The 25,410-nt window shown below is 36.0% G+C and overlaps 4 protein-coding genes and 1 long non-coding RNA gene across 10 annotated transcripts; 3 read left to right on the plus strand and 2 right to left on the minus strand.

Moving 5' to 3' along the window:
* The first annotated feature begins 2,978 nt into the window (after nt 1-2,978).
* Nucleotides 2,979-8,240, plus strand: LOC101888983 (Myb/SANT-like DNA-binding protein). Of its 4 annotated transcripts, none has more exons than XM_011297833.3 (5): nt 2,979-3,208; nt 6,142-6,269; nt 6,337-6,665; nt 6,749-6,874; nt 6,956-8,240. In XM_011297833.3, the coding sequence occupies exons 2-5, from the start codon at nt 6,264-6,266 to the stop codon at nt 7,431-7,433; spliced, it is 939 nt and encodes a 312-aa protein (XP_011296135.1). In that variant the 5' UTR covers nt 2,979-3,208; nt 6,142-6,263; the 3' UTR covers nt 7,434-8,240. The 4 variants fall into 4 exon arrangements, with proteins under 4 accessions (XP_011296135.1, XP_005176448.1, XP_011296136.1 ...); XM_005176391.4 differs by having other exon boundaries at nt 2,980-3,208; nt 6,337-6,653; XM_011297834.3 differs by having other exon boundaries at nt 3,201-3,334.
* On the minus strand, nt 3,255-4,316 carry LOC131804221 (uncharacterized). Of its 3 annotated transcripts, XR_009342983.1 has the most exons (4): nt 4,226-4,316; nt 3,911-4,119; nt 3,505-3,843; nt 3,255-3,397 (listed from the first exon to the last, which is right to left on the minus strand). It is a non-coding gene; the product is annotated as an uncharacterized LOC131804221 (long non-coding RNA). The 3 variants fall into 3 exon arrangements; XR_009342984.1 differs by lacking the exon at nt 4,226-4,316 and having other exon boundaries at nt 3,316-3,394; nt 3,911-4,196; XR_009342985.1 differs by lacking the exon at nt 4,226-4,316 and having other exon boundaries at nt 3,325-3,450; nt 3,911-4,196.
* A 1,588-nt stretch (nt 8,241-9,828) lies between the features above and the next one.
* Nucleotides 9,829-11,459, plus strand: LOC101888804 (Golgi SNAP receptor complex member 1). Its single transcript, XM_005176390.4, has 5 exons — nt 9,829-9,944; nt 10,010-10,194; nt 10,265-10,512; nt 10,948-11,082; nt 11,145-11,459. The coding sequence occupies exons 1-5, from the start codon at nt 9,923-9,925 to the stop codon at nt 11,245-11,247; spliced, it is 693 nt and encodes a 230-aa protein (XP_005176447.1). The 5' UTR covers nt 9,829-9,922; the 3' UTR covers nt 11,248-11,459.
* Nucleotides 11,460-12,371: 912 nt separating this feature from the next.
* LOC101888625 (mitochondrial import inner membrane translocase subunit Tim22) lies at nt 12,372-13,326 on the plus strand. Its single transcript, XM_005176389.4, has 4 exons — nt 12,372-12,601; nt 12,677-12,801; nt 12,864-13,057; nt 13,130-13,326. Exons 1-4 carry the CDS (start codon nt 12,492-12,494, stop codon nt 13,283-13,285), a joined length of 585 nt encoding a protein of 194 aa, XP_005176446.2. The 5' UTR covers nt 12,372-12,491; the 3' UTR covers nt 13,286-13,326.
* Nucleotides 13,327-19,961: 6,635 nt separating this feature from the next.
* On the minus strand, nt 19,962-23,902 carry LOC131804277 (uncharacterized). The gene is made up of 2 exons (XM_059126882.1): nt 23,291-23,902; nt 19,962-20,057 (listed from the first exon to the last, which is right to left on the minus strand). The coding sequence occupies exons 1-2, from the start codon at nt 23,730-23,732 to the stop codon at nt 20,053-20,055; spliced, it is 447 nt and encodes a 148-aa protein (XP_058982865.1). The 5' UTR covers nt 23,733-23,902; the 3' UTR covers nt 19,962-20,052.
* Between the last annotated feature and the right edge of the window lie 1,508 nt (nt 23,903-25,410).

Raw genomic sequence — 25,410 nt, forward strand, 5'->3', positions numbered from 1 at the left:
CCAAATTTGATCGAAATCGGTTCAGATATAGCTATGGCTCCCATATATATTGTTAATCCGATTTGTTATTTTTGTCCTCCGCAGCCGTAATATGCACTCTGTAACAACAATACTTGGGGAAATATATCAAATACAGCTCAGAAATACATTTGCTAAAGTTTTTCGAGATCGGATCAGATTTGGATATAGCTCCCATATATAAATTCGTCCGATTTAACTTTGATTGTGCACCAAACGTCTAATATTTGCCCAAATTGGATGAAATTTGGAAAGCTATTATGTCAAATTTGGTGAAGATCGGTTCAGATATAGCTATACCTCCCAAATATACTGTTCATCCGATTTGTCATATTTGTTACCCACAGCCGTAACATGCACTCCGTAACAACGATATTCAGGGAAATATATCAAATACAGCTCAGAAATATCTTAGCCAAATTTCCGATTTGGATATAGCTCCCATATAATACAAGTCCGAATTTAAAAGATACAAATGCTTCGGCATATTTAGTCCTTTGAACTTTAAATTATAATTATAATCATAGCGGGTATGATTGAATTCTCCCATAAAAACTTTTAATTATTATGCACAGCTCTACTAAATTAGAAAAGTTGTGTAGGGTATCATAAAGTCGGCCCCGTCCGACTTTAAGACTTTCTTTAATGGTTTAAAATTTATTGAATGAAAGCAAAAAATGTCTGAAATAGCATAAATTTTAGAATAAGTTTAGATTTCTTTAAATTGGTCACCTTTGCCACCAATACAACCAATGAAACGTCAGATAATCGGTCAAAATTTAGATATAGCTCCCATATATATCTTCGTCCGATTTGCCTTTTAATATCAGTCCGAATAGTATGGAATTTTGCACGTACGATCAGATTGGACCTGAAAATAAGTATGCCAAATTTGATCGAAATATTACGGCTGTGGGTAACATACAAATACACGATGTGTATTTTCGATTCCAATGAAATTTGTAATGTGTGACGTGATTTGATCAGAAAATAAATTGGTCAAATTATAGTGAAATCGAGTTAGGTTTGGATATAGCTCCCATATATATTTTTGGCCGATTCCACATATTTAATGCACCAAACACAATACGTATGTCCGATTCCAATAAAAATCGGCATGAGTGACTAAATTTGTTACAAAAATAAATTGGTACAAATAAAAATAAATCTAAATTATATTGGAATCGGTTGAGGGTTTTGCATATTTCCCATATATATATTTCGGCCCATCTAATGTATGTTATGTATCAAACACGATATGTATGTCCGATTCCAATGAAATTCAGAATGTGTTACAAAAATAAATTTGTCAAATTAATTAGAAATCGGTTAAGATTTGGATATATTCTTGGCCGATTTCACATAATTGATGCACTAAACACGTTAAACACCTCGAATTTAAATAAAATATGGAAGTTGGACGGAATTTGGTGTAAAAGTAAATTTTGTCAAATTATATTGAAATCGGTTCAGATTGGGATATGATTTTATTAAGAAACATTGACCCACAACGCCTTTGCAATTGTATAAGGTTAACAGTAAAAAACTACTACTAAATAAGTTTTTTATATGGAGGGTATATTAAGTTTGTCATTCCGTTTGTAACACCTCGAAATACACATTTTAGACCCCACAAAATATATATATTCTTGATCAGCATAAAATTCTATGTCGATTTAGCGATGTCCGCCCGTCTTTGGAAATTACTCTAGCTTCCCAACGAATTGAAAATTTTTGCTCAAATGTATGTTATGTCTGCATGACTTTTGGTATTGAAAATGGGTCATGTAGGTCCACGTTTTGGTATAGCCCCACATAACGGTACCTCCCGATATTCGGTATTTTGAAAATTTTAGCGACATTATTCATCGGAATTTTTTCAAATTTGGTATTTTAAGTTCGTAATGGATACTACAGCCTATGACAGAAAATTGTCTGTGCAGGTCCACGTCTTCATATAGCCCCCACATAACGGTACCTCCCGATATTCGATATTTTCATTTTATCGACAGTATAACCGATTTTTTTTAGGTTTCGCATTTGAATATTGTAATGACAAATGTTACCTACGCAAGTTCATGTCGTCGTATAGACCCTAATATAATGGCTACATTCGGTATTTTTAAGATTTTAACAGAATTTTTAACGGATTTTATTGTTTTTGAGAAGTGCCATATTCGTTCCAAATGGTGGAGGGTATTCAAAGTTCGACCCGGCCGAACTTACAGCGTTTTTTACTTGTTTTATAATATTGAATTTGTTTTATTTAACAATACGCTAATTATTTTGGTCGAAAATTGTAATCCGAAGCGAAAGGGCATGTTTGGAAGACAAAATCTGAATCGTATCTAAACGACAGGACTTCATTTTAAAACACATTCCAGAGGAAAATATTTATTTATTTATTTTTTTTTTTTTGTAAATTTTTTTCTTCATTTTGCAAGATAATATCTGAAAGTAACATAAAATTTCGTTTTAGGCAGGTGTCAAAAGAAGAAATTTTCTACAAAAATTTTACTGTAAATGTAAGAATAAACCATATATAGGTAAAATAGTTTTCTTCGATTTGATTTTTGGACACCCTAATGTTGTCATCAAATTTAATGATGATGAGCCTCTGCAACTGAGACTAAACTTCCAACAAGAGAGATATCATACAAAGAAAAAGTCATTAATGAAGTTGGCTGTGCTGTTGTGTTGTTTGTTGTAATTCCGTGTACACATTTGTATAGATAAAGAACGAACGACAATGCCAGCGCAGCTCCGCAGTCGCAACCAAAACGAAACGGAGAAAAAATAACATAATTGAGTAGCCCACTTCGTCATTAAGGGTTCGAAAGCTAAATGTCATTAGAGGAAGAGAGAAAGCCATATTGCAACCAACAAGATAATGATGTAGAGAGCGAACAAACTAGGTTCGTAGCCAGCAATCTGGCTACTGAACATTTTTACGGAACGAAAGGAATTCAGTCAGTTTAGTTTGATTGTTTGATTGGAGAGCTTGGTTTTTCGGCAACAGTAGTACTGTAATGTAAACACAACAAATCTCGCTCAATAGAAAACAGCAAAAGAAATTAAAACAACAAAAATAAACATATGTGTGAGAGAGTGTACAAACATAGCCAACAACAACATCAGCATTTGTGAAAGAAGAAATTCTACAACAACAACAACGGCAATTGCATACTGTGTTAGTTGCTAATTACATCATTTATATAATTTTCATTAAATCTATAACAAAAACAAAACGATAATCTGAAAACTAATTTCATAATCATAAAAGTCAACGGCTAAATGTCGCCGCCGCCACCATTGTGTGAGTGTATTTATTTTTATTTCGTACACAACGAGTGAGGATGATTCCCATCATTGTCTGCTGCTGATGATGATGACGGCCGGGAATGTGAAACGTTGAAATTAAAAGAAAAAAATCTATACGGTTCAAATACGGAAAATAAAAATGCATTGAAAACTTCTTATACATACACTTTACAAATAGGGTGTCTTCTTTCCACCAACCAGCCAAGTAACACACCACGTCGTCGTCGCTTCTTCATTTCTTTGTACGTCGTTGATGCACCCAAGCAAGCATTGTTGGTAGTTGTAGTAGTTGTGTATCATCATCAATCCCAGGCTGTGTTTTTAGTTTGCTGACTGGCAAGTGTATACGCGTCGTCCGCCCGCTTTAAAACGAGAAAAACGCCGTGTACGACGTACTACATGAATCGTCTTCTCTAGCTATAGCTGCTGTCTGCTAGGTGCTTCTTCATATAGTGTGTTGTAGTTATTGTTGTGGTCGTTGTTCTGTATTCCAAGCGAGTATACCTACAGAAGAAACATACATCCATAATTTTGGACGGAAAGTTTTTCATTAAAGATTCTTGGCTCTAACTGCTGTATTGGACTTGAAAATCACATCGAATTTCATCAAAAAATCCGGGTCTAGCCGCTTATTTGTTGTGTTGTTCTCCTAAAGGCGCGCTGTTGCCGGTTGTTTTGCTGCTTAATGTACAATAAAATCATTACATTTTAATGATCATTTGAACGAAAAATCTATAATTATCGCAAAACCATTTAAGTCATTATTGTGTGTGTGCTCGGCTGAAATACAATGAAACGAAGAAGAAGAAGCAGTCAATACACCAACAAACAGCGTTGGTATTCTCTGCATGTGTGCGTTTCACTTGGCAAGAGAATGAATACATACTAAATGATTATATTCATTGTCTCTCCCTCTCTTCGTCGTACACTTGATGCGCGCTCTCATTGACTCGACTCCGTTAAATGGAATTCGAATTCACAATTTTATGGCTTTCTAACAGAAAAATATTTAAAAAACTTATATTTGTATCATTCTGTCGAAAATACAGTTGTCCTTAATTAATTGCCAATTTTTTGCCAAACAGTTTGGCTATTGTTTATTCATCCATTCATTAATTCATCATGATGTTATCGTTATTTTGTTTTGCGTGCACGGCGACGACTCTCTTTCGTGTCACTTTTTTGTTCGATAATTACATTGTCAATCAACTTGTTGTATTCTTCGTTAATTTCTATATTGTGAAAAATAACCATCATCATCATTATCGGAAGATCATTATGAAAAAAAATTATTTTTTGCTTCTTCTTTCCATCCAAACAATCGTTTTGTTTTTGTTGAGAACTGATGAAGGCACCGAGTAATAATAATTTGATTTTAATGATAATTTACGTAGTTTTTTCGAGTTTTGTTTTGATCACCAAATTTCATTGTAGTCATTAATCGTGTAGTTAAGTCTAAATAATTTCCGGTAAACAGAATTTTTGTCATTAATGAATGAAATTAAGGACTTGTGTTGATAATGTATTTGTTTTAAAACTCATGGCATATGACTTCAACTAAAACTGTATCTGCTTTTTAAATCGTCGAAATAATATATCTACACTTTTTAAGGCATAATTTGCAATATAGGGCAAAATTCGCTGGCTCAGTTTCTAAAAACGACCATGTGAAGCAGCTCCAAGCACCTTTTCCAACGGCTATCAAAACATTTCAGTTGTAATTCGTAATATTTCATTAACACATGAATTTCAACTGTAATTTTAAATATTATAATTGTAATTGGAGAAATAATTTTTTCAATTGTTATATTTAGCTATAAAACAATATTGTTCTTCTATCTTGGATTCAATTTTGTGGAAATATCAATATTCCATTCATGTTATGAGAATTTGTAAATTAATGTAAAAATGTTGTGGTATTTTTATCCCTAGTTTCTTTAAAATTCAACTGTTTTTTTTTTTTTGCCTAGAAAGCACGTGAACGAGTAACTGTTTAAAATATAATTAATATGTGACAATCCCTAGATATATATTAGGTCAACCAAAATCTGCCGATCATACTACTTGCTTCAAGTGGTTTTGGCTAAGTTCTTTTAAACTTGGTTACAAGTTTAATTACATTGGATTCGACTTAGGGAAATAGTTCTCCAGTAAAAACTTGCAAAAGTGTATATTCTAGCAATGAAAGAAGACTTACATAAGATTCAAAGTATTATAGCATTATTCTCATTATGAAGCGTAAAGAAGTCTCACCATTTTTTATTATTTCTTATTTTCGATTCAACTTGTTTCATTTGTTCACATTATATGATAACTTCAGCGTTTTTAGAACAAATTTTTAGGAAATGTATTACGTTATAACATCAACTTAATAGTCTGTATCGGATAAAATACATCGGCTCGTAGTACCCATGCTTTATGAGATATGTTAAGTGATAAGAATAATTCATCATATATCACTACAAAAAAAGGTCCCATAATTTTATCGTTTTGTTTTTCATACATTTTGCGTATTCCAATCAGTAGTATTATTATCTAACTCATTTTTTGAGTTGCCGACGATAATCCGTAACACGATAACGTAAATTTATGAATTAAAATACTTAAATTAAAGTTGATGGTAGTTTATTTTAGTATCTAACTTACCTATATAAGCATTTTATAAGCATTTAAATATTACCTATTAAGTCAAAAAATGGGTTAGAAAATAGCACAACATAATCCAAAATACATAATGTTAATAACTTATTATAGTTTGTATTATGGATGGATTTAGAACTAATTTTTTCACATATATTACAGGAAAATGAACAACATTTAATTTTACCCGATTGCGTTTTGTAATACCAAATCTATGTATTACAACGGAAGTGATATAGGACGTCTTCAGAGAGTTGCGTTGACCATTGTGATACCCATGTGAAATGCCTGTAAGTTAATGCTACTGTCTATTTTTTTTAACAAATAAAAAACTGTAATAACTTATTTTGCTTGCAGTATGAAAAATTCAATAAAAAGCGTAGACAATGGGAGGATAATGGTGTACTGGAGCTAATCAAACTATGGAAAGTCTGCGCTTATGAACTACGCACAGTTAAACGCAATGGCCATCTTTATGTGGCTATGGCAAAACAATTAACCGGTCTTGGAGTACCCGTAACAGCATTAGAAGTCCACTTCAAAGTGAATAACTTAACACAGCGCTATCGTCAGGAACAGAAAACATTTGAAGCGACCGGTATAATAAGTACATGGAAATTCTTTAACCAAGTGGATGATGTTTTTAAGAGTTTGGGACAAACCGGCTATACAAAGTGCGTTAAAGTGTGGGTTTGTTGTAAATATATTGCAACAACATATATACTAATCTACTTTATTACTTTTGTTTTTTATTCCATTACCAATGCAGAGATAAACGTATTATGACACCAGCATCGAATGCTAGCAGTTTACCTTCTTCATCCGAGTCACCAGTTTGGAAGAATCAAATGTCTCAACAGGAGTTTAACAGTAATAATTCCGAAGGTTTTTACAAGTAAGTATAGCTATGGAATTTTAAGAATCGCAATAAAATTCATATGTAAATTGATAAACTATTCCTTATTACATTTTTTAGATCGGAATATGGAATGCATCGACATTTTATTGATCATTCGCAGGCTCAGGCAAATGGGGGTGCCGGTGGAGGCGCCGGTAATGCAGATGTCAACTTTATGGCCAATACAGCTGCAGCTGCAGTTGCAGCAGCCTCGAGACTTAATGAATCAAATCAAATGGATCAGTTAAATGCAGCCGCTTCGGCGGCGGCTTCAGCTAATAATGCAACAAACGGCAGTGTCCTTAATTATAACAAAATCAAAAAGTCACCGGATGACTATGATAAGTTTGTTGACATTGTCAAAAATATTGTTGATTCTCATAAGTCTACACCGGATAAGGTCGATACATTTGCCGATTTTATTAAATCCTACATACGTCGTTGGCCGGAGCGAATTCAGGATGAGGCCATCACTCACATCACAAACTACATAATTGTTAAGAACATGGATCATACTATGCACTCATCTATTGATGGCGTTAATAATCGACAATAATATAAGAGTGAACCTAGAAACTAGGTTCACATACATCAGAATAAACAACGGCCACACTGCAACAAAAAGAACAGCAGCAACATCAACCACAACACTTACAACATTTACAACTAAACTAACAACTAATAAATGTTACTTAAACTAAGTTATAATTTTAGTTATTCCTTTAGACATCAACATATTCTTTGGTTAGTTAGGTTTTATATTGTTCGAATAAGTTTTTCGTTGGTTTAAGTTTTGAGTAGAGTGTTTGTTGTAAGTATATATTAAAATCTTAAAAAAAACAAATGCTTAGTACATAATTTTATTTACTGCTTAAAGCTAAAAAACTATTTTAATGTATTTTTCTAATAATTTTTAAAACTTTTATTTTTTATTTATTAAGATTAGATGTTGCAACTTAATATAGAAGCTTGTATTTAATTTAGAACATAAAATGAGTAAATAGAAAAACAAATCAAATTACTTATATGCAAAACAGAAAGTATATAAATAATTTTTTCTATTGATGTAAACATGTTTCCTTACAAGAAAAACATTAAAAATCAGTAAAATAATATCAACAAATTTGAGTTTAATTTAAAATCTTAAAAATGTTGACAACTATAGAAGCATCTACTTGTATCTTTCACTAAGATTGTAGCATAAAGGCGGTTATGTGCGTCGCCTTTCGGAGATTCTAACATTTTTAGTTCATTGGTAAGGCTGGAGGTATGTGTTTGTCTTAATAGTAAAGAAAAAGCGGCGCATACTGCTGCCAGATACCGAAAAAAATATTTTTTCCTTCCTTGATCTGTTCCACGTTGACGTGTTATAATAGTTTTATTTTCATTACCTTGCATTACAGGAAATAAGGACATGTGGTTACCAGATTTTTGCTGGGTTTGTTATGGGAACAAAAAGTCAAAAATGGCTTTATTTTTAACCATTTCTATAAAAATAAAGACACGCGACTTGAGGTATGATGAAGAGTACTCCTTCTTGGTAAGGCTAGTAAGCTTATAAGTGTGCTTAATATATTCTGTCAATGTATTCTTCTGGTTATTATTACCTATATGGTCCCTACATGTCCAGCCTTTCAGTAACTACATATCCACTCTTTTACTAATACTCTGTTCCAAAACCTGCAAAAATATACTAGTTGTTCAATTTATTTTCGATATCATAAAGGAAAAACGGTTATCGTAGCATTAATTTCACATTCTTGCAGGATCTAGAATAGAGCATATGTGTACAATTTTCGATATCATAAAGGTAATATGTACCAGAACCATGATATAACAATACAGGGAACAAGGACATGTGATTACCAGATTTTTGCTGGGTTTGTTATGGAAACAAAACGTGAAAAATGGTTTTATTTTTAACAATTTCTACAAAAATAAAGACACGTGATTGGAGGTATGATAAAGAGTACTCCTTCTTGGTAATGCTAGTAAGCTTATTAGAGTGCTTAATATATTCTGCCAATGTATTCTTCTGGTTATTATTACCTATATGGTCCCTACATGTCCAGCCTTTCAGTAACTACATATCCATTGTTTTACTATTACTCTGATCCAAAAGCTGCAAAAATATAGTAGTTGTTTAATTTATTTTCGATATCATAAAGGAAAAACGGTTATCGTAGCATTAATTTCACATTCTTGCAGGATCTGGAATGGAGCATATGTGTACTATCTCCGATATCATAAATGAATGAAAAATGATTGAAATTTGTTAAAATTTTTGCAACAATGAACTATTGAATAAATTTTGGAATTCAAATTTTTGAATGAAAATTTATACGAATTTCTTAAAATACATATCGTTAAAACTTCCGCAAGCTGTCGTATAAGAACATACTTAAAATTCAACTTAATTTTGGACAAACTTTTTTTAAATTTTTGACATAAATGGTACCAAGTGCTGATGCTTCTACCCATGGTACAATAAGGAAGTAGAACAGCTTCGTAAAACTACAGAAATACAGCCCTGAGGATATGCCCGGTCAGCTGGTAGCTCTACCTTACCTTTTTATTGTACCATGCTTCTACCTATGGCCAGTAGTGGGATTCACTAAACCTTTTGCCGTTACCGACAATAATCGGTAACTTTCAAACAAAAATGTTCATGCAAAAAATAAATGTTAGGTTAACCATACTGTTTTTATACGACGTTGGTCGCTAACTTATCGGAAAATTTCGTTAGTTACAGAAAATATAACCATTTGGAAAACATTTACCCTATTCCAGAACTGCAAGAATGTAAAAGTTTTTACTAAGATAACTACTTTTTCTTTTATGATATCGAAAAAAATTGCGAAACATGTACATTAGTGGAGGTTTTGGAACATAGCAATTGCATATCTATTTAACTCTCGCAGGTTCTGGAACAAAGCATATATTTCTTTTGTTTTTAGTACCTTTCCTAAATATTGTATCGATACTATCGATTTTGATATCGATTGTTTGCCGTCTCTACGATACACTACCCAAATAATAAATACAATGGTCGTCACCAATTATGATGGTAAATATATATTTAATATATTTGCACTACCCAAAACAATTTCATTTGTAAATTTTTCTTCTTAGCCTTGCGAAAACAAGCAAGATTACTGGAAAATGAAATCGACCTCAAGTTGGTGGCTTTCAGCAAGATAGGCTCGAGTTCGGGTTCAACAATGGGTCATAGTTCGAATGCTACAGACACTGCACCATTATTAGGAGAACATGTATTTGACTCATTGTCAGAAGAAATTGCCCAGATGTTAGATAAGGTAATGTTGGTTTTGTTTTGTAAGATATATTCGTTGTGTGGATGCAATTTAACACTACCTGTCTCTACAGCTATCCTCTATTAATGAGTCAATGACTGAACTTCCAACGTCGGGTGCTGCAATGATGCACACGCTACAACGTCATCGTGAAATATTGCAAGGGTATCGCCAGGAATTTAATAAAATTAGCGCCAACCATACAATGCGGTTAGAACGTGAAGAGCTGTTGAGAGGCTCTGGTCTATCGACAAACAGTCCTTCAATATCCGGTCTCAGTAGGCGAGATATGTATTTAAAAGAGAGCTCGCATATTAATAGGTGAGTTTGCACATATGAGGAAGTGCCATGGAGGAGATAAAAAAATACTAAGAAAGCCACACATCTCTTGATTCAAAACAAAGACATTTGTTGGAACTTCACAAGATAATTGCTAATTAAATAATAGTTATAGGCAATAATAACAATTGTTAGTTTGAGTAGTGCCATGAAGGAGATAAAAAATCATCTCTTGATTTGAAACAAAGACATTTTTTGGAACTTCACAAAATAATTGTTAATTAATTAATTGTTGTAAAAACACAACCCTTATGTTTGCGAAATATGTATTAGCATTTTGCAAAGCAGTTATAAATTATTAACTAATTTACTGAATGAAATGTCCGGTGTAACAAAATTTGTGTAAATTCTATTTTGTATTAATTAGCTTTAATATTTTCTATTTATCCTCAAAGCTTCAACTGTTTTTCTTTCCAGTTCCAATACATTGATAAATGATCAAATTAACATTGCTATTGAAACTAGGGAGCACTTGTTATCGCAACGGCAAGCTTTCAAACGTTTCCAGACACGTTTAAATGATATTTCAAATCGGTTCCCATTAATTTCCAGGTAATATCCCTTTACATCAGCCATTGAATTAAGAATTTAACATTTTTTTCTTATTTTTTCAGTTTAATACAACGTATAAATATCAAAAAGAAACGTGACGCATTAATATTGGGAGCTGTAATTGGGTTTTGTGTAATTTTACTAATAATATATGCTTTCAATTAGCTATATATATGTTTTATTTCAAAACCAAAATTATGTAAAGTATGTTAAAAACAGACTAAATTGTAACATTTAAGTAAAAAATTTAATTTAAAAACCCTCACATAACACCCAAAAACCATATAATGACAAAACATTGAAAAATAATATCTTTGTTTACGAATAACGATGTATTTTGTGATAAAAATCAATAAATTTAGATATGTTAAAGTAAAGATTTCGATATAGGTTTTACTTAATTAAATTTTAAGAAAGTGGCGATTTGTAGGGGATAATTCCTATAGAATTTGATTTTCCTCTGGTATTTGTTTGGCTGGGTAATTAAAGAGGTAACGAATACGTTAGGGATTCTGTACGCATGTATCGCGGTATGCTATATATTTAGGTAATTGACTTATTTAAACTGTAAACAATGAGTCCAATTATTTTCTAGGTCATTGTACTTGTGTGTTATGACTACAGATTTTTAATAAATCACGCAATTTTGATGTAAATTTCACCGATTGTAAATTTTTATTATACATAAGCATAGCTTAACTTTATTTTCTAGTAAACAGAATACGAAAACGGACTGTACAGGGTGAAATAAAAATAATGCATCAAAGCGTTTGCTTGAGGTGATCGACACTTTGGTATATTTGGTGTGCTTTCCATAATACTCCAGACACAATAGTCCATCGGATTGGACGCCACCAACCATTCGTGGGTGGCGCCTGCTGAGTTTGTTTGTATCAGCAGAAACATGTTTGACAAGTGTCTCTCCAGCAGAATTTAAAAATACAAAAATATGTTCAAAATGTCAAATTGTAAAATTAATGATATAATAAATCTTTGGGAGAAAAATAATAATTTCTTCTATTCATAGTAGTGAGAATTTCATGTATTTTCCTATAAAAGTCCATTAAAATCATTAAACAAAATTTTTGAAAAAGGGATTTTTTACTGCGAATTACGATTCGAGCCGTATAAACGGGTTAATTCGTGAGCGAACAAGGTGATTGAAAGTGCAATAAGAACATAGCTTTAATATTGTTAATGCGATAACCGATTTTCCCTTTATGATATTGAACAAAGCTTCGGGAACAAAGTAATAATTTCATAAAATCGATTTTAGAATAATTTGAACTAGTTCACTAGTACCTTTTATTGAACATTTCAATTGAATTATTTCGTTCACCTACGACCAATTATTTAATTTTATTTTTTATCAAATAAATTCGGTAAAAATATTACTGGATACTAATTACATGATGAATTTCGGTCCTCCCCCGCCACGTGATGCAAACACAAAACCACAATTTTTTGAGAATCCTGACTTGGATTCGTTGTCTAAACATTTTATAGGCAACATGCAAAGGTATTTTCGATGAATGAATTTGGGTTATAATTTGAAGTGAATTGGAAAAATAACCCACTGATTTTTTTCTTCCAGATACCGGGAACATGTTGTTATACCAAAAAGTAATGGTCCCGTTCAAATAAAAACCAATGAAGAACAAATGATTGAAAGAGCTGTGGAAAGTTGTACCTTCAAATCTATAACGTCTTGTGTAATGGGTAAACGATGTCTATTCGAAAAAAATAAAAACAATGTTATTAATGTTCTTTTCGAACTACAGGTTATGGTCTGGGAGCTGCAATAGGTCTATTTACGGCTTCGGTTAATCCAAATATGATGGATCCCATGGCCAATGAACGCAAACAAACCGCTCGCGAAATATTCCGGGAAATGCGTGCAACCACACACTCATATGCCAAAAATTTTGCATTAATTGGTTGTGTCTTCTCGGCCGTAGAGTGTGCCATTGAAAGTGTAAGTTTTACCACAGCGAGTTTAGCCATTCAATCACCCAGACTAAAAATAATAATTTTGTTGATATTTTAGCAACGAGGTGTTACAGATTGGCGTAATGGAACTTATGCTGGTGCTGTTACAGGAGGTTTGATTGGTCTTAGAGCCGGTGTAAAGGCTGGTATAATTGGAGCTGCTGGTTTTGCGGCATTCTCAACGGTCATCGATTACTATATGCGCAGTAGATAAAAATCGTATTTATTAGGTATTTAGTATATGATATTGTCTAAGAGTTTTGTTAAAGCTAAGTATTGACATTTTTTGTTAAAATATTAATTTAAACTGTTGTTTCATATGCAATTTGAGCAAAAGTCGGGACTCGGATTTTTAATATTTTTCAGGTGTAATTTTTATTTATTTATTCGCTAGCTGACCGGGACCGCGTTGTTAGCACATAGGTCTAGAGTTTAATGCATATTTTTGAGGAACGCAACCACCTTATATATGTTGTAACCTTTTAACAGAAAAAAAGAAAAAGGTTGAACTTTGCAAATTGGCGGTTTTCATGGTTTAAGATCATTGATGTAGTTTTTATATAGATAACAAGTTAAAAAGCAGTAAGTTCTGCCGGTCCGAACTTTGAATACCCTCCACCATTTGGAACAAATTTAGAAATTTTCCAAAAAATACAAAATCCTTAAAAAATTCTGTTAAAATTATGTAGCTAAAATCATCAAAATATCGTATATAGGGAGGTAGCTTTATATCGGAGCTGTGCGAAGACCTGGACCAGCATAGACAATATACTACCTAAACTGGTCAAAATACCGAATATAGGGAGGTACTGGTATATGGGTCCTATTGTTGGAGTAATTTATTTATATTGTTCACTGTATTTATAATACCGTGTTACATTGAATGCAAAACATGTCAAGTAGGCTTTGTAAAATATTATTCATGTATACATATTTTTGTCAATAAAATATTATTTTTATTATTAAAAAAACTTCCAACTGCAAACAAGGTCTTCAAATTTTCTTAACAGGTTATGGGCCCAGACACACATAAATAAAAGGAAGAATATTATTTGAAGGAAATCCCAAGGATTCAAGAAGCTTAGAATTATGGAGGACATCAAAATATCCAAGCTGAATGGAGTTGAAAGTTGGACGCTGTGGAAGTTCCAAATAAGAGTAATTTTACGTGCCAGCGATTTATGGGGCATTGTGGATGGAACTATCCGGAAGCCTTCCGAGACTTCGACGAATGAATTGAAGTTGTGGAAGGCAAATGATGCGAAGGCGCAGAAGATAATTGTTGTTGCTATTGAAGAAGAACCGCTGATGCATATTATCAATTGCGAAACAGCTGCTGATATGTGGTCAGTCTTGGAGAGCATTTATGAACAAAAGTCGGCAACATCAATTCATCTACTGCAGCAGCAATTCTTTCAATACACAAAGGATCCTGGAGACAGTATATCGGTGCATATATCAAAATTGCAGAAGATAGCAAAACAATTGTGCGATTTAGGTGAACAGATAACAGACAACATGCTCATAACTAAGATTTTGATGACTCTTCCGGATGAGTATCGTCACTTCTTTTCATCGTGGGAAGCAACGGAGAAGAAAGAGCGGACTTTAAAGAATTTGTCAAGTCGTCTCTGTATGGAGGAATGCAGATTGGGTATCAAGCCAGATAAATCAGAAGCGTTTGTTGCAAAACATGGTAAGAAATCTCAAAATAAATACAATAGACAGAAGGATAGCAAGAAAGAAAACTGTTTCCATTGTGGCAAGTCTGGTCACTGGAAAAGGGATTGTCCGGAAAGGAAAAATATCAAGAAGAAGCACAATGAAGGTACAGCTTTTATGAATGAAATTATGGTCGTGACTGCAGATGAAAACGAAAAGTGGTACGTGGACTCAGGAGCAAGTGACCATATGAGCAAAAATTTGTCGTGGTTTCAAAACTATGTAAAATTCCAATCACCAAAGAATATTCGAATCGGTAATGGTGCAGTAATTCCGGCATATGGTAAAGGTGACATTTTGATTGAAGCATTTGATGGTAAGGTTTGGAATCCAAAACAGATACTTGGCGTTTTATATGTTCCAGATATAAAACTCAATTTGTTTTCGTCAAATACATGTCTTGATAAAGGATATACCATGAAAGCAGAGGGAAATGAATGTGTGTTCGCATATAATGGAAATGTGGTATTGAAAGGAATACGAAAACAGTCCAAACTTTTCGACTTGATGATAAGGGTGAAAGTTCCAACTATTGCTGAAGCCAATACTGGGGAACAGGTGAATAGTTTACGCATTTGGCATGAAAGGTTGTGTCACCAAGGAAAAGAACATGTAAAGGACGTATTGAAAAGGAATAACATTGAATGTACTGGAGAAGATTTCTTTTGTGAAGGTTGTATGATGGGCAAGCAGCAAAGAAAACCATTTAAAGAAAGTCAAAATAGAGCTTGTCAACCTGGTGATCTCATTCATACAGATCTTTGCGGTCCCATGCAAGAATTGTCTTTGGGAGGATCCCGGTATATGTTACTATTCAGAGATGATTATTCGAATTATCGTCACGTATACTGCATTAAAGAGAAATCTGAAGTTCCGATGGTCATGAAAAAGTACTTGGATCAAGTGGAAGCAGAAACTGGAAAAAGGGTTCGCATTATTCGTTCTGACAATGGGTCTGAATTCGTTAACAAGCAGGTATGTGAAATATTGAGTTCCTATAAAGTAATACATCAAAGAACAACCCCATATACTCCGGAACAAAACGGTCGAGCTGAAAGGGATATGAGAACTATTGTCGAAGCTGGAAGATCAATGGTCCACAGTAAAGGACTTTCATTGAAATATTGGGGTGAGGCCGTGAACAACGTTGTGTATACGCTAAATAGGACTGGCAGATGTCCCAATAAAGACAAAGTTCCCTATGAATTGTGGTTTGACAGTACTCCTGATATTAGCGCCTTACACATATTCGGCTCAACTGCTTATGTACACGTTCCAAAGGAAAAGCGACGGAAGTGGAATGCAAAATCTAAAAAAGGAATTTTCGTGGGTTATGAAGAGCATTGCAAAGGGTATCGCATATGGATACCAGACGAAAAACGAATTATGATATCTCGGGATGTTTTCATAAAGGAAGAAGACTCACATTGTACACCGAATAATGAGCAGAATAAAGAAAATTATGCGCAAATAAGATTTATTGAAAACCATGAACACAGTGAGGATTCAGTTTCTGAAATAAATAGTGAAGAAATTTCTGAAGAAGGTAATCGGTCAACTCGGCCAGATGTTAGTGAGTCTGTACAAGATGTTCCAGAAGTGTCAACCCAACCATCCGCAACAAACAAGAAAAGACATTCGTATAATCTTCGTTCGAAAGTATTTGATGATATTGATGAAATGTTTTACGCATTCATAGATGAAGCCGATGAGCCTAATTCCTTTGAAGATGCTGTTTCATGTGAGTATAGTAAGCAGTGGAAGCAAGCTATGGATGAAGAGTACAAGTCTTTGATTAAAAATGGAACTTGGGAGCTAGTAGATTTGCCAAAAGGAAAAAGTATTATATCTAATAAATGGGTGTATAAAATAAAGAAGAACAAGGATGATGCTATTGAACGGTTCAAAGCACGATTAGTTGTTCGTGGATTTACACAAAAATTTGGACAAGATTACGAGGAAACATTTAGTCCAGTGGCTAAGTTCACGTCAATTAGAATGATTTTGGCTTTGTCAAGTTTGAATAACTACCATCTGACACAATTTGATATAAAGACGGCTTTTTTATACGGCACACTTGAAGAAGATATATACATGCAGCAGCCAGTAGGATACGAAGATGGTTCTGGTAAAGTATGCAAGCTGCTAAAGGGGTTATATGGTCTCAAACAAGCCTCGAGATGCTGGAATAAACGATTCAAAGAAATGCTAATAAAATTCAACTTTAAAGCTAGCAGTGCTGATGGGTGTGTATTCAAAGGAGAAATAAACAATAAACTAATTATTTTAGCAATTTATATTGACGATGGTATAATAGCTGCAGAATCGAAAGAAATTGCGGATATATTCCTTGGCTATCTACAAAGTGAATTTGAAGTAAAGAGAATTGATTCTTTATACTATTTGGGAATAGAAATAAATCAAGAGAATAACAAAATTTATATATCACAGTCATCGTATACAAAGAAGTTATTACGAAAGTTTAACATGGAAAATTCAAAACCAGTGAGTACACCAATAGAAGACACTTTTATTCCAGGACAACATACGAAAATGATAAAGTTCCCTTATCGAGAAGCAATTGGTTCACTAATGTATTTAGCAGTTGTGACGAGACCTGATATAACATTTGCTGTTTCGTTTTTAAGTCGTTTTCAAGATTCATATGGTGATGAACATGTAACATCAGTTAAACGTATTTTCAAATACCTAAGTGGAACAATCAATGACGGCATTTTTTTTGAAAATAACAGCGACATTAATCTCAAGTGCTACACCGATTCTGATTATGCTGGAGATCGCGAGAATAGACATTCAACAAGTGGATATGTTGTAACATTTGCAGGAGGTCCAATTTCATGGTTTTCTCGCAAGCAGTCGATAGTAGCTCTCTCAACTACAGAAGCAGAATATGTTGCCGCTTGCGAAGGTGTCAAGGAATTAAAATGGTTACAAAGGCTTTTGGATGAACTTAGCACGAGTGATGAAATTTCTATGCCGAAAATGTATTTAGATAACCAAAGCGCCATGAAGCTTATAAAGAATCCACAGTTTCATAAGAGGACCAAGCATATCGAAGTTAAATATCATTATATACGAGAAGTCTATGAAAGTAAATTTTTTGAATTGTTATATGTGCCTACAACAGAACAATTAGCAGATATTTTTACAAAGCCATTAAAAAAACAGCGATTCAGTGATATCAAGAACAATTTGAACATCAAGAAAAGGACAAAATAAATAAAAGTGGAAGTGTTGGAGTAATTTATTTATATTGTTCACTGTATTTATAATACCGTGTTACATTGAATGCAAAACATGTCAAGTAGGCTTTGTAAAATATTATTCATGTATACATATTTTTGTCAATAAAATATTATTTTTATTATTAAAAAAACTTCCAACTGCAAACAAGGTCTTCAAATTTTCTTAACACCTATACGAAGACCTGGACCTGCATAGACAATTTTCCGTCACAGACTGTAGTTCCCATTACGAACTCTAAATAAGTAATTTGAAACACTAAAATCATCAAAATACCGAATATTGGGAGGTACCATTATATTGGGCTATACGAAGACGTGGACCTGCACAGACAATTTTCTGTCTTAGGCTGTAGTATCCATTACGAACTTCAAATACCAAATTTTAAACAATTCCAGTTAATAATGTCGCTAAAATCATGAAAATACCGAATATCGGGAGGTACCGGTTTATGGGGGCTATACGAAGACGTGGACCTGCACAGACAATTTTCTGTCTTAGACAACTCCGGTGAATAATGTCGCTAAAATCATCAAAATACCGAATATTGGGAGGTACCTTTATCTGGGGGGCTATATGAAAACGTGGACCTACATGGCCCATTTACGAACTTAACCTGCTTACTGGAAAAATAAACATGTGTACAAAATTTTAGCCTTCTTTTTCTATTCGTTCGAAAGATAGCGTGATTACAACAGACGATGTTGAGTCTGACATGAGTATTTCGAGGAGTTACAAACGGAATGACAAAGTTAATATACCCTCCATAGTATGGTGGAGGGTTTAAAAGCACATACTGCAAAAATGTTAATATAGATTCACGTAATGTCTATTTTAAGTGTTTTAAATGATTTTACAGCAATATGGTTTAAATTTGATAGTTAAAAAATTACAGAATATAGCACATCTATCAAAAACAAGTTGTCATTGGTTTATAATAGCCCCCATGTAGCAGCTCGCCTCAATTATTAGCATTTTAAAGCTTAGGAACATCCTCAATCAAATGAGCTGTTATTTGGAATTTTGAATTCGTTTTTAAGAATTTTGAATTTTTGCTTTGTTTTTGGAACTTTTCACAGGCTTTTATTTTAATCCATGGATGATTGATTTTAAAAATGGTAGAAAATGGTCCTCGTTTAGGCCTAGCACTTATATAATGTTATCTAATAACATTTAAGGTTTTCATTATAGTGAAATCTTTTCCGGAAATAATCATTTAATAGTGGTTACCAATGGCTCATAGCTTCATATAAACTGCGAATCAAATTCATAGAAGCATAGACTAATAAAAATATTTGTCGTCATACATGGGACAGTTTTTATATTCCGATGCACTATTTACAGATCATAAATCACTTACAGTGGTTAACATTTTTAACATTTTAGGTTCGAGTGACTTCAATATTTTCCCTCATACCCCTGAAACGACACAGACGGCATCTGCTGAATCGATTTTTTCGATGATAATAAACGTAGCATAATTGAAAAATTACAAAAAATTATTTTACCAACTTTTGTGTTATACATGGTAGATGAATATAGGTAGACGCATCGACACAGCTGCTGGGACAATGAACTGTCCAATCAATTTGGGAATTGAAAATGTTGAATAAAGAGATATTTAAATTTGTAAAAAAAAAATAAAAAACGCGAATAATAATAACCTCCGAATGGCGTTGTATAAGAAAACATATAAAAATCTACTTATATATGAAAAAAAAAAACAGTTAATATTTTTGACATATCCATGGTCCCAAGTTTTGACGCATCTATCTGTATTCTTCTACCATGGTGTTATCGAACAATATTCAGTAATTAAAAATCCCGGGTTGTAGTTTTAGTCTTTAAAGGTGAGAATACATAAAGGTTTTTTTAAGGCTTAAGGTGAGAATATATAAAACAATTTTTTTTGGCTGGCTTAGGTTAGGTTAGGTTAAAGGACGCGCAGCTGCATTTAGCAACTGCTCCACTCGGAGACCTATAGGTCCATTGTGTTCATCCTAGGAAAGAGTTAGAGCGAAAGATAGAGAAAGTATAAGAATTGACAGTAGGAAATAGATAGTACGTAGTCTACGGCTGAGTTTGCCGTGTCGTCTTTAGCCACTTGAACCTTCTGGCTAATTGAAGGATCACTGCAGGGTCCGTGGTAGAAAAAGAGGACAAATCACGTGACACTAGTTCTCCCACTAGTTTATGTCTCACGTTAATGAGCGCTGGGCAGTGGCAGAGCAAGTGTTCGATTGTCTCAATTTCTTCTTCATCTTGACAGATCCTGCAGTAATCAATATCATCGCTGTCCCATTTTGAGGTCATAGCCCTCACCTTACAGTGACCTGTGATGATGCCCACCACAAGTTTTAAATCTGGTTTAGACAATGACATCAGCGATCTTGTTCTCTTCTCTGAGAGCACAGGCCAGATTATTTTGGAGATGGTACATCCCGTTTCGTCCAGCCATTTTTGTTGTGTCTTTTCCTGGTAGTGTTTGCGAACGATCTGTAGGAAGTGGCACAGTGGTGGTTTGACCGAATTATCTATTTCTATTGTAGTTGATTCGGATCCTAGCCTGGCCAATTCATCTGCAGTTTCGTTACCTGTGATATTGTAATGGCCGGGAACCCAACAAAGCTTGATTGACAACCTAGAGTGTTCCAAGGCTTCCCTGCAGCTTAAAACAGCCCTAGACTTGATAGTAAAGGAATTTAGTGCTTTCAGTGCCGCCTGACTATCGACATATATAGTCACCGGACTTCCGACCTCTATGTTCCTCGTGACTAGCAGGTCTATGGCCTTTTTGACCGCCAGGATTTCTGCCTGAAAAACGCTACAGTTGTTTCTGAGCTTGTAGGATTCACGGATATTAAGGGTGTCACAGAAGACACCTGCTCCCGTACCGCATTCCATCTTTGAGCCGTCGGTATATACAGATATGCCGCGGAAAGGTGGGCTGTTTTGGGACCAGGCTTCTCTGTCAGGTATGTGTATTTCAGGTGGGCAGAAGCTTAATCGTGGTGAAATATAATCACTTGCATAGGCTATCTCTCCCACAGTCCTTACACGCCTTAGAATCGTAGAGTGACCAAATGGTTGACTACGCCATTCACCTAATTCCCTGAGCCGAAGAGCACACCTGAATGCCAGTTCCTCTACATGTATGGCCAGCGGGCTTAAACCCAGTAGAGTATCTAGCGCAGCTTGAGGCGTGCTCCTAAAGGCACCCGTTATTAGTAAGGATGCGGCTCTTTGGACTTTGTTAATGTTGCGTGAGTAAGTTGGCTTCTTTAGAGAATGCCACCATACTAGAGATCCATAGGTTAGAATGGGGCGAACGATTGACTCATACAACCATTTAATGATGTAAGGTTTGAGGCCCCAGCTTTTACCTATGGAGTTCTTGCAAGAATAGAGTGCGATAAAACCTCTTTTGGCTCGTTCCTCAATATTCCTCTTCCAACTTAATTGTCGGTCAAGGATTGTACCAAGGTATTTGGCCTCTGGTGAGAGGTTTAGAGTGACTCCATCTAGTCTTGGTAGTGTAAATAACGGATATTTACGCTTCTTAGTGAAAAGTACGAGCTCTGTCTTTGCTGGGTTCACGCCTAGCCCGTTTTGACGCGCCCACCGTGATAAAGTGACTAGAGCTCCTTGCATTAGGTCCGAGATTGTTTGCGGGAATTTCCCGGCAATTAGTAGGACGACATCATCAGCGTATGCGACTACTTTCGTCCCTGTTACCTCTAGATCTATAAGTTAATAACCAAAAGCCAGAGTAACGGTGATAGGACGCCCCCTTGTGGCGTGCCCCTAGTGACCGATTTCCTGACAGATGTTTCCCCAATGCTCGAGTTGATGATTCTGCTGCTAAGCATGTTATCAACCCAGTCTATGAGGAGTTGTGGCAAATTAAGTTTTGATAGTGACTCATGAATGGATTCCAACGTGACGTTGTTGAAAGCTCCCTCAATGTCGAGGAAGGCAGCCAATGTGAATAAGGAGCCATTCATGTTCTTCTCTATGTACCCTACGACATCATGTTGCGCTGTCTCAACAGATTTGCCTTTCATATAGGCATGTTGAGCAGTGCTGATGGCGGTTTGGGGTATTAGAGATCTGATCTCTGTGTCTATCAGCCTTTCCAAGGTTTTCAATAGGAAGGATGAGAGACTTATCGGTCTATAGTCCTTGGGAAGTGAGAGACTCGGTTTCCCCGCTTTGGGGATGTAAGTGACTGTGACTTCCCTCCATGATTCCGGGATGTAGGATAGACGCAGACAAGCTTTGAAAATCTCACTCAGTACTGGTGATATTACCGCTGAGACACTTTGGAGCATAGCAGGAATAACACCATCTGGTCCTGGAGATTTAAAAGGTTTGAATGTATCTATGGCCCACTTGATTTTGGGTAAACTTACTATTCTGTCAGCCAAGTCTTGGTCCCTAGTTGTATGATCATGATGTACTTGATCGGTTTGCCGATTGCTTGTCGCGTCAATACAGCCGGGGAAATGCGTGTTGGCTAGCAGGTTAAGAGTCTCTAGTCCAGAGTCAGTCCATGTGCCGTCAGTCCGTTTTATACTTCCGATGGATTTAGGGTCCTTCGAAAGGACTTTACGAAATCTGGAGGCTTCGTTGACACTTTCAATCGACTCAGTAAAGCATACCCAAGATGAGCGCTTGGCCTTCTTGATCTCACTGTTGTACTTGTTGAAGGATGCTTTGTAGGCATCCCAGTCCGTACTATGTTTGGTCTTGTTGGCCCTATTGTACAGTCGTCTACTATCCCTCCTTAAATTGGCTAAATGTTTTGACCACCAAACAGGTTGACATTTCTTTCCCGGGTGGGTTAGTGGACAGACTTTTTCATAACACCCAATTAAGGCACTAGTTATCGCATTTACGGAGTTGTCTATATCGAGGGTAGAGATTAAGACCATGTTGTCGAAACGGTGAAGCCAGGGTATAGCCAGCTCCGTAAATTTGTCCCAATTTGCCTTTCTTGGGTTTCTATGAGGTTTTTGATGAATACCCTCCATCAGTATTTTGAAATTTATCTTTCGATGGTCTGAGAATGAGCATTCGAGAGAAACTTTCCAATCTAGTATGAGAGATTCATCCTTGTTAGTAAGGGTGAGATCAATGACCTCAGCCCTGTCTTTGACTAGAAATGTTGCATCGTTGCCCCTATTACATATTTTAAGGTTATATTTCAAAATAAAATCAAAAATCGACTCACCTCTGACGTTAGTATTCGTACTGCCCCATTGGAAGTGGTGTGCGTTGGCATCACAACCTATAATTATGTGCCCGTTGTTGACCAGATCGTCGAGCAGCTCCTCTACCTCGTGGCCGGGTGGGTCAGGTCGCTCATACGGTAGGTAGAGAGAAATGAAAAAGAGAACCCTCCCGGATTTGCATTCCATTCTCGCTACCGTGACGTCTCCTCCACTGTAGTTGCTAAGGAAGATAAGATTTAAATTCTTTTTGGCAACAATACACGTCCTTACCTTATCACCATTGGAGACCGCGTAAGTGACATACTGCCCACTCCCTAACCCAGTTACCCTATTATTGTATGTATAGGGTTCCTGGATTAGGGCTATGTCAACTTCAGATCTCGTGAGGGATAGGAGGAGTTCAGCAGCAGCTGCTTTGCAGTGATGCAGATTAATCTGCATGATATTGAGTAGCTGCTGCTTCCTTCCTCCTAATGCGTTAGCCGGAAGCGGATCCACCCGGCGCCGAAGTGCAATTTTCCCCCACGAGCTTGAAGATACTCCTGGCCATCCTTATCCATGGATACTTTGATGACCAGGCCCCCTCCCTCAGTGGTAGAACTGACAAGACGCCAGCTGTCTGTCTTGAGGTTGGGGTTTTGCTTGCCTAGTATTGTCAGATGCGATGCTTGCTATCGGTGGTGGACTTGCTGACCTCTGCAGGGTTCTCAACAGTGGGTTGAACTATGGAAGAGTTTGCCCTACTGTTGATGTTAGGTGGTGGGAGAGTTAGGAGTATCTGATTAAGAGAACAACTTGGTAAGTGCGGGTGGTTCTTCTCAAACTTAGCAATTACCTTGAGGTTCATCTTGATCAGAATCCTCTCTCTCTCCGTTATGTGCGCGGGATCTCGGCCAATAAATTTTTTGCAATAATTTATTGACCTTTTATAACCCCGCCTTGCTTTCGCCTCCTTCGGTTCGACACCATCGTGAAAGGTAGGGTTACTGGTAGATTTCCTGCCAGTACCTACAAGGATGGTATCTTGCCGATCGAGGCTTTTAGCATCGGAGGTTACCGACGATGAACCCTCCTGGATTAGGGACTCCACGCAAGTCTCGTTAGGAGTGTTCTTAGCGGTCTTTTGTGATGACTCACCACTTTGAGACGAGGAAATGACCGTTATGTCAAGTTCCTCATCAGAGAGTGGTGAGTCGTTACTAAAGCCCGAAGGAACACTTTCCTGGCTGAGTCTTAACGTTTTCGTCTTTTCCAGGAGGGCAGACAACTGTTCATTTTGTTGCTGAATACTGTCGTGGATTACGTCACTGTAATTCAGTATTGAGTCGTCCCCTCCCGAGTTGGTATTCATGTCCTGTGGCCGGTCCTTGGTCGTTGCTTCCTTGGAAGCAATGGTGTCGTTGGTGGTTGTTGGGGGTTTGTTTTGTTTTTTTATTGTTTTTTTATCTTTCTCCATATGAAAAGTCGGACTTGGAGGAAACGAGGTCCACCATGGCATAGCCTCCCTACCATGGCAAGGACTTGGCAACTAAGCCTGTTACTCACTGAGGCGCCCAGGTATCAGTGAGGCAACCGTACGAATACAGTCGGAACCCTGACTGCAAACCTAGGAACACTGATGGGCACGGTTTACATAACACCCCAGCGTTAGGGGGTCTTATTTATCGGTAGACCAACACCGATCACTGGGTATTTTGAGGCGCCAGTTGTTCGCCTCGTCGTAACCAGGGATCATGGGCACTCGGATATTTGTTCCGAGACTCTCCCCCCGGAGACCGCTGAGTTGTCCGCGACTGCTTATTTATTCGCAGCTGCCCAATATATCTATTGGGCGTCCCACTATCCGCAACCTGTGGACGCGTCCGGTAGCATCCAGCTATGCTTCCGATGATCGGCCGGCTGGCTTAAGTCATCGGCTGGCTTCTTCGTAGAGGAACAAAGGAGTTTTAGGTTTACCTCACAATCCTTTGTTCTTTTTCGAAGAAGCCAGCCGATGACTTAAGCCAGGCCAAAAAGCGTTTTATGTGTTCTCACCTTTAAGTGATCAGCTGGCATCTTGTTTGATCATAATAAAATCAATCGGCTAAAATCGCTATAGATCGGTGGATCTGGGTGGTAC

The sequence above is a fragment of the Musca domestica genome, unplaced genomic scaffold (assembly GCF_030504385.1).
Source record: "Musca domestica strain aabys unplaced genomic scaffold, Musca_domestica.polishedcontigs.V.1.1 4, whole genome shotgun sequence".
Classification (NCBI taxonomy): domain Eukaryota; kingdom Metazoa; phylum Arthropoda; class Insecta; order Diptera; family Muscidae; genus Musca; species Musca domestica.

Bases quoted from the DNA above. Each gene is read 5' to 3' on its own strand.
- LOC101888983 (XM_011297833.3), top strand. The intron at 6,666-6,748 runs GTGGGTTTGTTG...TTACCAATGCAG, and splicing joins TATACAAAGTGCGTTAAAGT to AGATAAACGTATTATGACAC. The intron at 6,875-6,955 runs GTAAGTATAGCT...TACATTTTTTAG, and splicing joins AATTCCGAAGGTTTTTACAA to ATCGGAATATGGAATGCATC.
- LOC101888804 (XM_005176390.4), top strand. From the start codon at position 9,923: ATGGTCGTCACCAATTATGATG. The intron at 9,945-10,009 runs GTAAATATATAT...TTTTCTTCTTAG, and splicing joins GGTCGTCACCAATTATGATG to CCTTGCGAAAACAAGCAAGA. The intron at 10,195-10,264 runs GTAATGTTGGTT...CTGTCTCTACAG, and splicing joins TTGCCCAGATGTTAGATAAG to CTATCCTCTATTAATGAGTC.
- LOC101888625 (XM_005176389.4), top strand. From the start codon at position 12,492: ATGATGAATTTCGGTCCTCCCCCGCCACGTGATGCAAACACAAAACCA. The intron at 12,802-12,863 runs GTAAACGATGTC...TTCGAACTACAG, and splicing joins TATAACGTCTTGTGTAATGG to GTTATGGTCTGGGAGCTGCA. The intron at 13,058-13,129 runs GTAAGTTTTACC...TTGATATTTTAG, and splicing joins TAGAGTGTGCCATTGAAAGT to CAACGAGGTGTTACAGATTG.
- LOC131804277 (XM_059126882.1), bottom strand. From the start codon at position 23,732: ATGCAGATTAATCTGCATCACTGCAAAGCAGCTGCTGCTGAACTCCTC.